Source organism: Crocodylus siamensis, chromosome 9 (genome assembly GCF_052110815.1).
Source record: "Crocodylus siamensis isolate JL-2025a chromosome 9, ASM5211081v1, whole genome shotgun sequence".
Taxonomy (NCBI): Eukaryota; Metazoa; Chordata; order Crocodylia; family Crocodylidae; genus Crocodylus; species Crocodylus siamensis.
The window spans coordinates 61,129,990-61,142,313 of record NC_143403.1 but is presented as its reverse complement, the minus strand read 5'-3'; the positions used below and the strand labels follow the sequence as shown (position 1 = coordinate 61,142,313).

General features: G+C 40.8%; 2 protein-coding genes across 2 annotated transcripts in view; one reads left to right on the top strand and one right to left on the bottom strand.

Moving 5' to 3' along the window:
- TRMT2A (tRNA methyltransferase 2A) overlaps positions 1-6,054 on the top strand; it is a 15,638-nt gene extending 9,584 nt beyond the window's left edge. Inside the window, exon 12 of the mRNA XM_090063279.1 lies at positions 49-6,054. Within this exon, the coding sequence (XP_089919405.1) occupies positions 49-304 (256 nt within the window). The 3' untranslated portion in view covers positions 305-6,054. The remainder of the gene's footprint in view (positions 1-48) is intronic.
- The window catches only part of DGCR8 (DGCR8 microprocessor complex subunit), a 27,147-nt gene continuing 17,497 nt past the window's right edge, over positions 2,675-12,324 (bottom strand). Inside the window, exons 10-14 of the mRNA XM_090063278.1 lie at positions 12,108-12,208; positions 11,484-11,590; positions 10,592-10,719; positions 10,082-10,195; positions 2,675-6,745 (exon numbers count right to left, since the gene is read on the bottom strand). Of these exons, the coding sequence (XP_089919404.1) occupies positions 6,662-6,745; positions 10,082-10,195; positions 10,592-10,719; positions 11,484-11,590; positions 12,108-12,208 (534 nt within the window). The 3' untranslated portion in view covers positions 2,675-6,661. The remainder of the gene's footprint in view (positions 6,746-10,081; positions 10,196-10,591; positions 10,720-11,483; positions 11,591-12,107; positions 12,209-12,324) is intronic.

Genomic DNA, 12,324 nt, shown 5'->3' with positions numbered 1-12,324 from the left:
GTGATTGAAAGAATTTTAATTTCTCCTTTCTCCCCCCCACCCCCCCAGCCTTTGTCGAGCTCCCTCCAATCGTGTGAAAGGAAGCCCTTTTCGTCCCATTAAAGCAATGGCCGTAGACCTGTTTCCTCAGACTATGCATTGTGAACTGCTGCTATTTTTTGAAAGAGTAGAATATTCAAATGGAAATTCTGCTGAACCTACTCCAGACTCGGCTCTCGTCAAAAACACAGGGGACAATTCTATGCAAAAGGACACTGCTGACCAAACTGATGAGGAGAAACTACAAACTCTACCTTCAGCTTAATGTTGACAGGCTGGACAGTGTCTGCCTACCTATATGTTATTCATAAAGACAGGCAGCTAACTTGATCTGTTGCTATCTGCATAAGTAACACTTCTCAGAAAAAGTGAAAGAATGCTGCTATTTGAAACACCTGCACACTAGCCCTATAGGAATAAATTTTTCTGTATAGCATACCAGTCACCTAAGCTTCCAAATAGATGAATGTTTAGATTGAATGCATCTTGAATTCAACAAATGAAGATGAATTCGATCTTCATAAGATACTAAAAAACCTAGTTCTTGAGGAAATTAAGCTTATTACATAAATCAACTTTTTCTCTACCCCTCCCCCCAGCCCCCCACTCACGAGCAAGCTGGCTTTGAGACAGCGGGACAGCCTGCATGAGTGGAAAAAACTATCATGACTTCCGTATATTTCAGCATGCTTTTAAGGGTGAAGTAAGATTTTTAATTCTTAAATTCTGTCCAATTTAATAATGAGGCCTTCTAATACATGGACATTTGCCAGAAACTCAGATTGAGTGAATGTTTTATTTTTGTAAAGCCACAGGAATGTTATAAGTTTGAAAATGTTATGGTCAGGGTAAGAGTGAACATCTGTTAGCAATAAGCTAATTCTGTTAAAACATGTCTTGGCTCATGGACTGACTTCAAATAAACTGCTCTAAATGTGTTAAAAAACGTGTCCAGCTGTTTTACAGTTACTAGCCTCAGCAGTTGAATTGCAAGCTACCTATTGGCCCATGACTCTTTAAGATGTTGGGGTTGGGGGGGCGGGGGGATGTGGAAAGAGGGTTAGTGTTTGATTTAAATAAGGAAGCCAAATCTTCATCTGGGAAAGACCTGCCCTACTCAGTGAGAGAATTTTTGATGTCTCATGCTCTAACGCTAGGTAACTTAAGTTAGTTCTCTACTCTGCGTAATGAAGAATTATTACAGAAGTTCATTACGAAATCCATCGCTTGTCCCTTTCCATTTAAGGAATACTATCTGTGATTAACATACTTGAAAATGAAGTAATACTTGGTAATGAAAAAGAAGGAATCAAATAAGAACTATGGCAGGGACTCCTCACTGTAGGAAGGTACAATATTACTACTAACTGCAATTCATGCACTTGACTCAGCCATCAAAGTTAGGGGGATGGGACTGAAAACAAAAAGACTTTTGTCATGGCCATTTGTGATTCAGTCACCTTCAGCTCAGAGTACAATGGAAGAGTGCACTGTTCACTCATTGCCTTGAATGCAAAATGTCTGCTTTATGCAGGCTCTAAACCTTTTACAGGCATACCTCGTTTTATTGCGCTTTGCTTTATTGTGCTTCACAGATATTGTGGTTTTTTACAAATTGAAGGCTTGTGGCAACCCTGCCTCGAGCAAGTCTGTCGGCACCATTTTTCCAACAGCATTTGCTCACTTTGCATTTTTTAAGCACTAAAGTATTTTTTAATTAAGGTGTGTACATTTTTTTTTTAGACATAATGCTGTTGCACACTTAATAGACTACAGTATAGTGTAAACATAACTCTTACATGCACTGGGAAACCAAAAAATTTGTGACTCGCTTTATTGCGGTGGTCTGAAACTGAACCCGCAATATCTTTGAGGTATGCCTGTACTCCACTGTCCAGTGACAGCCAAAGACCTAGGGACTTGTGTACTTAATTCTTTCAACTCCGATTCAAAGCTATGAATTAAACCTCTTCCACAACAGGTACTTTACTAGACACATTGCTGCAGCGCTAGGAAACAGGTAGTGCCTCCCACCCATGAGCCAGTGGTTCGAGCACTTGGCTCTGCTTAATTTACAACATGAACCTGATCACCTCTCATTTTCTGTATACATTCCCTAGCCCCTGCGCTACAGCAGGTTCTGAAACATCTCACTCTCTCAAAGCTGTTCCAGTAATGCCCAGCAGTAGATATTTAGATAGCTTTGGGGACTGGTGGATGCTAAATTGGGCGTTTGGATTTAGTACTTCATTTTCTTTATGGATTAAAGAAGGCTTTTACATGAAGAGGAATGCTTTCAGGAGACAACATTGACCTTGATTTGTTCTAGGATTTCAGTTCAGTTTATCATGTGAAAATCTGTCAGGTGAAATGTTACATTGGCTAGTAGATGGTAAAATATACAGATAGTTCCACTTTCATGGCAAAAAAAAGGGCAAGAGTATTGGGCAGCTACAGTAACAAGTACCCATCCCATCCATATCTTTGCCCCACCACACTATTAGTCGCACATCAGCATTTTTATAATATCAAACTTTATTGCTCAAAACTAATTGTCTGAAAAATACACATGTAGTACTCAAAAGACCAAACACATAGGCTTATATGATTGTGCAGAAAAAAAGCAAGCAGAGGCTCAGTGAAAATGAGGCTTTATAGTTGTACCAATTTAGCACTGGCATCAAGCAACTGCACTCAATACAACTCATACAGCAACCATTGTTATCTACTTGGGCATATAAAAAATGCATTTATTTGCTTTTCCCTTCTCAAATACACATCAAAATACTGTAACTGATCACCTTTTATTTGGTTAAGAATGGCATGGCTTCTTGCACTTTCTTTCACATTTATAATTTTTCCCACAGGAAGTGAGGTGATAGAAGGCTATTATTTTTCTGAACCTTAACCCCAGAACCAAAATATAGTCTAGAGTGTTTGTAGGCTGTAATTAAGATTTTAAATACTTAGATGTTATAAAGTATTCGCCGTGGCTGTGTAAAGCCTGACATAGGAATTTACCCTAAAACAGTAGGCTTATGCATAATATTTAAGCTGTTTCAAGCGTCTGGGTACCTGACTGACTATTTCATTGGTTTTGTTTAATAAATATTTAATAAACAAGCTGAATGACTGGTGTTGTGTTTAAATAGGTAGCATCCAACTAGTTTGTTGCAAGTCACAGTAATTTTCCATCTGTACCATAGAGATGTGAATGCACACTAATTTAACCCTTAAAGTAAATACACCACACTTCTTTCAAGAAGCACATAATATGCAAAGCAAAAACTGTCCAATTCCCACAGGATGGAACAGTTCTGTAATTAATACACTCCATCCACATAAAAACACCCATCTTTCCTGGGGCAAGGGAGGGATAAAGAACAAAGATCAGTGACAAAAGCAGCACTTAGTTTTATGCATTCATACAATCAAGATCTAAACCTTTACAGCTGGTCACCTAGAAAAAACACACAAGAGATACAAGACGAATTTAGGATACATCTTGAATCACACCTTAAGTGTTCATGCAGAAGCTGAAGTTAATGCAATGATCTATCCTCTATCACAGCAGCTCGTGCTTATGTGCAAATGCAAGACTTACACTCCAAACAATAGTAAACATTAAAAAACACAAGAATACTTCACAATGACAATAAAACAGCAGTTGTTTGTTCCAGCAGTTATTGCGCTTTATTTTCTGGACATCTCTCCAGTTAAAGGCTGCAGCAAGGTGTAATACCATCCTTTTTTTAGAATGCATATTATGTACTAGGCTTTGGTTCACAATGAAATATCTGGATGTTTTATTTAAGGGCAATGGTCACTTTCTTGCAATTCAGATAGTGGTGAACTGAGGTAATACAGAAATCCTCTTAGCAATAAAAGCAAATTTGTAAGTGAGGCATCTATGGATACTCTGCAGGTGGCCTGCAAAACATTGACATTCTGCTTTTGGAAAAAATAAAAAAGGTCCACAGGGGTGATGTGTCTTTTACAGTGTCATCCAAAGACTATTTTTTCTGCTAGAAATACATAACTTGAATTAAAACCTACATAACACTGTAATACATTTAGGCATAGAAGGTAAGCCCTGTCTTTGTGAAAGTCAGAAGCAAGCAGTAACTACTGCTTGTAAGTACTGCACCAGTGTTACATAACTTTCAGAAGATTGAGATTTATTAAAGCTTATGCTAAAACAAAATAAGCAGAGGCAGGTTTTTTGTTTGTTTGTTTGTTTTTGATAGGCCACTTAAAATAACGGTTTAGGTACAGTCGTCCACCTACCCGTATCCCTTGCTGAAAACAGGATTACAAATTTGCAGAACTCAAAAGCTGAATAATAAGCACATTAGGTGACTTCATATTTGCAGAGACCTCTGAGTATACAACTTGTAATGTAAATACAGAAACAGATGAGACTGATCCTAAGTAGAATTACAAACAGGAAAAAGGGGAAACATCCAACAAAGAACAGAATGTTAGCTTAGGATAAAAAAATTTCCCAATTTGCAAAACAGCAGGGATAATATTAAAAGGTGGTCTGAAAATACTGATGCCAAAACTTAAAATCCTAGGAGGCACAACCATCTATTATACTGGAGCACACTGCGGTCAAATTTCACTAACAACTGTCCAGATAAAGTCCCAGAGCTGCAACTTTAAGGATGAAGAACTGAATCTTCTTCCTGCCAATGATTTGGGGATTGTAAGATACAGTAGTACAAATACCAAGTCTTGGTTAAGTCACTGGACCCCTGGTTACAAACCTGGTTTCTCGATTTTAAGCAAAAGTTTTCCTTCTAGTTTGAGAGATTTACTGACGTAGCCAATGAAGAATGAATCCCACTTGAAGGGGAACAGCAGCGCTTCCATGACAGACAGAAGTATTTCTGTGTTTAACTAATGTATAAAATCCTCAGCAGATAGTGAGTACTGCCAGTTTTCTAAGATTGTATTTCATAAACATTTGCATATCCATGTTCTTTTTTCCATCTTAATCAGTACAACTTAAGAGGTCTTTATTCTACTCCTTTATTCTATGCTGTATCCCATATCTACAGTCTAAGTTTTTCATTGCAAAAAAGTTATTCAAATACTAAAAATACAGGCATACCTCGGAGATATTGCGGGTTCGGTTCCAGACCACCACAATAAAGCGAATATCGCAATAAAGCGAGTCACACAAATTTTTTGGTTTCCCAGTGCATATAAGAGTTATGTTTACACTATATGGTAGTCTATTAAGTGTGCAATAGCGTTATGTCTAAAAAAAACAATGTACACACCTTAATTAAAAAATACTTTATTGCTAAAAAATGCAAAGTGAGCAAATGCTGTTGGAAAAATGGCGCCGATAGACTTGCTCGAGGCAGGGTTGCCACAAACCTTCAATTTGTAAAAAACCGCAATATCTGCAAAGCGCAATAAAGCGAAGCGCAATAAAACGAGGTATGCCTGTAATTAAAAAACAAAACAAGGAAGTAAAACACCTAGTTACAAACTTATTTTTAAATGTAAAATTGCTGCAGTCAGTTATTTTAAGATTCCCAAAGGCCAGGCCTCAAATGCAAAGCCATTTGAAAATTCTTTGAATTCATAGTTCAAGTTATCTAAGACAACTAAAAAAAAAAAAAAATTATATATATATATGGTGCAGCCTGACTCCAAAAACAAATGAAAGATTACTTAATAGCAGGGGGAGGGGTAAAGCGTCTTTAAACAATGCACTGGCAAAATATTTTCAGATGACCTATCTTCAGTTACGTTTATCTTTCAAGCTCCAAAACCAGCATTTGAAGTGGCAAAGTTACTTGCAGTTTTTATTTTAATCAAATAAAGAAGGCCATATATTTTCCCTTCCTATTAGTTTGTAAACACACATAGCTTCTTCTCCTTTAAAAAACAAAACAAAAAACAAAAAACTCCCAGCAATTTGGGATATCCAACTTGTTGCTCTTAACACTGCCAGGTACACTTGTTCTTTTCAAGTAAAAAAAAAAAAAAAAAAAAAAACACAATCAAAAAACCCCCCAAAAGTCTGCATACTGTGATCTTGAAAAAGCTAGCCTGGCAGGACACAAAATAAGAAAAACATTACTGGCCTAATCCTATGGCATTAGGAACATTGCTCATTTCTTTTCTTATATCTGTCACCAAAGTGTCATATCAGTGCATATTATTATGTGCTGAAATGCAACAAAACTTTTCACAAAAATAGTTTTAGGCATGTTCATACAAGAGGGTGTATATATATTTATATATTATATCAGCTTCAACCTGTACATAGATATTCTGAATTTGATCCTTAAAACACATCCATTCCAGACAACATGGATAACTTTCAAGGAAAAAGTGCTTGCTTAAAATTTATCCTGTGTGAACATGCCTTGTCTTCTGTGCATTTGCCCAAGTAGAGATCTTTATGATCAATCATTTAAACATACATATCCTGGAGGTAAAAAAAAGTAATATTGCCCTGACGATGCAAAAGAACAATGCATAACTGAAGCAGCTTGGATTTTAAAGTTATCTTGCATTCTGCAGCAAACAGATTCTTAAATAATTGTTGAAAATTAGTTTCTCCATTTGTGTTATTGCTCCCCAATTGTAAGTTTTCTGGTCACACATCAACAGTACACAGAGGTTCACTACCAGGCTGAGCTGATTCTACTATTGTCATCTTAGGTTTCTTTCTAGTTTCCTCCTTTAAAAAAAGGAAAAACAGAACACAAGATTAAAATACAGTTTTACAACCCTGAAGCCTGAAGGATCTGCAACAAGCTTAGCTTGCTCCAAGAGACTAATTGGTTCTAGTACCAAAAACTTGAATTTAGTAAACTGATAACGTTCATTCAGTATGCAACTGGAATAAGAATCTCAGTAAGGCAACATTTGACTTTTGAGTGTCCAGCCTTTACATAAACCTTTTAGGAAAGATTCAGGTCAGTTGCTTTAACAAAAAAAATCAGTGTTCTGGTGGCTAAAGTTAAAATATAGGGCCCCAAGGCCCCCTGCACCAAGGCCCCTGCAACAGGTACGAAGCTCTTGCAGCCCCAGCAGAGCCTGCTGAGTTGCCAGCTCCTGCAGGCAAAGCAGATAATACTGTAGCTACGTCCCTGCTCTCCTCAAGACCAAATGCAAAAAAAGTGTTTGTTGTGGGGAAACTCCATCCTGAGGGGGACATCTGCCACCCCGACCCCTTAGCCTGGGAAGTTTGGGGGGGGGGGAACCACGACAACTACTGCCACTGCTGGCCCACTGAGCAACCCTTGCAAAGCCAGCAGGCCAAGGCACTTAAAAGGGAGCCCACCCCTGCCCTAGCCCTGGAACAAAATGTAGGCAAGGCAAGGGTCGTCAAGGGGACACTTGCGTGCCTATACACAAGTGCCAGGAGCTTGGGGAATAAAACAGGAGGAACATGTCCTCCTGCTTAACACAAATAACTATGATGTCATAGAGACAACGGAGACCTGGTGGGACTCCACCCATGACTGGGCCACAGGTATAGACAGCTATACCTTGTACAGGAGGGATTGGAGTGGACAAAAAAGGGGAGGGGGCATAGCTTTCCATGTCAAGGAAAGCTACGCGTCCCTGCAAGCTGACATTGGCACCCACGGGGGATGACTCTGGGTTAAAATCTGTGGGGAACATGGCACAGGATACTATGGTGGGAGTCTACTACAGACCTCCCACCCAGGGTCAAGACCTTGACCAGGAGTTCACCAGGGAATTGGCCGAGGCTGCATGCTCCTGGTGTATGGTTGTCACAGGAGACTAACTACCCAGACATCTTGTGGGAGGAGCACTCGACCAAATTGGAGCGGTCACAAAGCTTCTCTCGTGCGCGGGTGACCTCTATCTCATGCAGGAAGTCTACGGGCTGACGAGAGGTAAAGCGCTGCTTGACCTGGTACTGGCAACCGGGGACGACCAAATCAGTGATCTAATGATCAAAAGGGAAGCTGGGTAACAGTGACCATGAGCTGATCACCTCCACCATCTGCCATAAAGCTGGCAAGTCAGTAAGTAATACAAAGTCCTTGACTTCAGGAAAGCTGACTTTGACAAGCTAAGGAGGCATCAGAGGCCCTAAAGGGCCACAACCCAAGAAGGGGGGGTTCAGGATGAGTGGTTGTTCCTCAAGAGAGCAATCCTAGATGTGCAAGCAAAGTCCATCTTGTCTCGGAGGAAAGGCAGCAAAAGAGCACAGCAGCCCCCTTGGCTCTCCAGGAAACTGGCGGACCTCCTGCATCTTAAAAAGGAAGACCTACAAAAGGATGGAGGATGGGATCCACCACCGAGGAAGAATACTCTGCTCTGGTCTGGACCTGCAGGGAGCAAACCAGGAAAGCCAAGGCTGTGACAGAACTCCAGCCAGCTACAAATATCAAGGACAATAAGAAGTCTTTTTTTTAGATGTGGGGAGCAGGAGGAAAAGCAAGGACAACATTGGACCCCTGCTGAACCAGATGGGACAACTGACAACCAATGCCCAGGAAAAAGCAAACCTGCTAAATGGGTACTTTGGATCAGTTTTTCCACCAGTCCCATGGGATGCCCCTGCCCTGTGGGTCAAGGTGGCCTGGGTGAGGGAGATCAAAGCAGGCCTCATGAAGGAACACTTCGACAGGCTGGATACTTTCAAGTCAGCCGGCCCTGACACCCAAAAAGGTACTCAAGGAGCTGGCGAGCATCATAGCTCAGCCCCTGCCACGGATCTTTGAGAGCTCTTGGCACTCTGGTGAAGTGCCCGAAGTTTGGAAGAGGGCCAATGTCATGCCTAACTTCAAGAAAGGGAGGAAAGTAGATCCAGCAAAACTAGAGACCCATCAGCCTGACCTCTATCCTGGGGAAGGCCCTAGAAAAGATTCTCAAAGAGGCCATCCTTTACAGACCGGCTGATGGCAACATCCTGAGGGATACCCAGCATGGGTTTGTTGTGGGTAGGTCTTGCTTAACCAATCTCATTTCCTTTTATGACCAGGTGACCCATCACCTGGACAAGGGGGAAGAGATTGACGTTGTATATCTTAACTTTAAAAAAGCCTTCAGTCTGGTATCCCATGATCACCTGTTGGCTAAAACTGACTAACTGCAGCCTTGACCTCACCATGATCCGCTGGCTGGGGAATTGGCTCCGTGGAAGGACCCAGACGGTGGTGGTCAACGGGAGCCAATCATCTTGATGTGGTGTGACCAGTGGGGTCCCTCAAGGCTCTGTCCTAGGGCCTATACTATTTAACATCTTCATCAGTGATGTGGACATTGGGTGTCAAGAAGCAGACTGGCCAAGTTTGCCGATAACACCAAACTCTGGGGTAAAGCATCCACACCTGTGGACAGGAGGGAGATCCAGGCAGATCTTGACAGGCTCAGGAAATGGGCGGATGAGAACTTGATAGTGTTCAACACCAAAAAACGCAAGGTTCTCCACCTTGCGAGGAAAAACCTGCAGCATGCTTATAGGCTCGGCAGTGCTACGCTGGTTAGCACTACAGAAAGGGACTTGGGGGTCATGATTGACCATAAGATGAACACGAGCCTTCAGTGTGATGCTGCGACTAGAGTAAAGCGAGTAACACTGGCTTGCATCCATAGATGCTTCTCAAGCACATCCCAGGACGTCATTCTCCCTGTGTATTCGGCTTGGGTGAAGCCGCAGCTGGAGTACTGCATCGAGTTTTGGGCTCCACAATTCAAAAAGGATATGGAGAAGCTTGAGAGAGAGAGAGAGAGTCTAGAGGAGAGCCATGCGCATGATCAGAGGTCAGGAAAACAGACCTTATGATGAGAGGCTGAGAACTTCTTTACTGCCTGAGCCCCCAAGGTATGGAATAGACCACCACCAAAGGCAGTTCAAGCACCTACTTTGAATGCCTTCAAGACACATTTGGATGCTTATCTTGTTGGGATCCTATGATCCCTGCCAACTTCCTGCCCCTGGGGCAGGGGGCTGGACTCGATCTTCTGGGGTCCCTTCGAGCCCAAATGTCTATGAAATCTATATTCGTAATAAAAGTACGCAGCACATACGCACCCTTTCTTGCGCCAATTTTTTCATTTCTTCCTGTAACTTGTTCAGGATGTGTAGATTTGGCTTGTTCTTTTTGGCATACTGCTGAAGTTCTATCACACTCTTATCAGATGTCTCCTGTTCAAACAAGACCACAAGGAATATCAGAAAGGCAACCAAAAATTGCTCTCATATTTCATACACCATCACTGGTAACCATTTCATCTGTGTATTAACTGTTAGAGGTTCTATAATTAGCCTGCAACAAATACACTTGAGAAAAATTCCCCTCCAAAAGCAAAGCACTGTTTTAGGTTCTGGAAACAGCAGGTAACAACATGGACTCTGAAAACAGCATACTGATGTTCAACGGACGATGATTAACACCAGAGAGTTAAACAGACAGGTAACAGCTACACCAAGGCTAGAACGTTATGAATTTAAAATCAGGAGATGAGGGAAATGGAGTGGGGTATTTAAATGCAGCTCCTCGGATGGCAGAATGCAAAATAAGTTACAAAACTGTTTTCTCACCTGTTTAACCATCTTGCTGCTTTCTCTGCCATACATACGCAACAAAGAGCCCCAGTTCTTCACATGTGGGTGCAGCAGCTGTAGGATTTTCTGAGAAGCTAGCTGTTTCCCTACTCTCTTATTCTTACCTGTATAGGCAAACACCAAAACATTTTTTTTTTTTTTTTTTTTTACAGATTAAGTACGTAAAGGATCAATTAATACAACCACTAAGACTGGTATAACAAGGTTCAGCTACTTGAAGTTAAATACAAGTACAGGAAGTCCTCAGCTTACAAAGTTTATAAGCTGACACCCTGTTTCAACTTTATGGACCTCAGTTTTGACTTTACAACGCTTGATCCAATGCGATGCCAACACCAGCGAACAAATTTGCTGCATCACTCATCTCCCTGGAGAACATCCATCCAAACTTCCTTGGACACTTTAAGAAAGCAGACAAGACCCCAGAAAAACCTGCACCCAAGACCCCTTCGAAAAGTCCAACCAAAAGCCTTTCAAAAAAGTCCAGCAAAGTCTCCTCAAAGAAGTCCTTCCAAATCAATATAATTGCTATTTACAATATAAATGCATTAAATGTAGCTATATTACTCATCTATAATTGATAGAGCACAAAATTCTGGGGTATTTTTGGTGAAAATGGAGGATTGGTTCCTGAACCAAATGTCCAATACCCTATTTATAAAGCATTTTTCTTATGAGCAAATTGGTTCCGAGTTACAACATTTCGACTTAAGATGCAGTTTTCAGGAGCCAATTGTGTTGCAAGTCCAAGGACTGCCTGTACTTGCACACTAGATGGGTGCAATAAAAGGGTTGGGGAAAAAAGGAAAAAGGGAAAAAACGAGAGAGTTAAGTAAGTACAGGAGCTCAAACTAAGTACAGTACTTACACCAGCCTCGTACTGTGTGCTTGCCACATGTCATGACGTATTCACTCTTCTGATTTTTACCAGGAATCACTTCAAACTTTATGGATGTGTCACCCATTCCATGGTTTCTTAAGCACAAGCAAACTCAATATGGTGAGGCTCAATCAGTAAGTTACAAGTAAAAGACTAAATTGAACCAATTAAGGCAAGGTCAACATTACTAAAAAAGCACCACTCAATTTTTTTTAACTGAAATTTAGTATAATTAAATGAACTAACCAAGATATACTTAGCTTTTTGGACTAGTAACCCGACTGCACCAACCTGACCAAATCAACATGATCCTCCTCCCCCTCTTTTTCAAGTGAGATAAGAACTAGATCCTACCCTTATAACAGTGGGCATAACAATTCCCAACATGAAAATGTGGAGTCAGGACATTGCAGTATATACAACACGTGGACCTCATGAGATCATCTGTCCTTGGGGCTACACTTAACAAGTAAATTGCTGATGCCAAAAATAGGAGTTTATGGAGGTTGGCTTGGAGGCAGCTTTATACCCTACCTGATCACTAACGCACCAAAACAGATGCAGAATTTGCCTCTAAATTAAAAAAAGATCACTATGATTTGATTGTCTTACCTTTTAAGGCACTCATGGAGAATCTGATATGGAGACAGGAGTCCAGCTTTACTGGTCAGTTCATATACCCGTGAGTCCTCAATACTGATATGGTTAAAATACTACAAAAGAATTGAGAGTTCTTCAGCTGCTGATCAAGATAGCACAAGACTGAATATATTCTAATGCATATGACTCCCTCCTGTATTTTCATTAAATAAATTAAGTTTTAAAATTT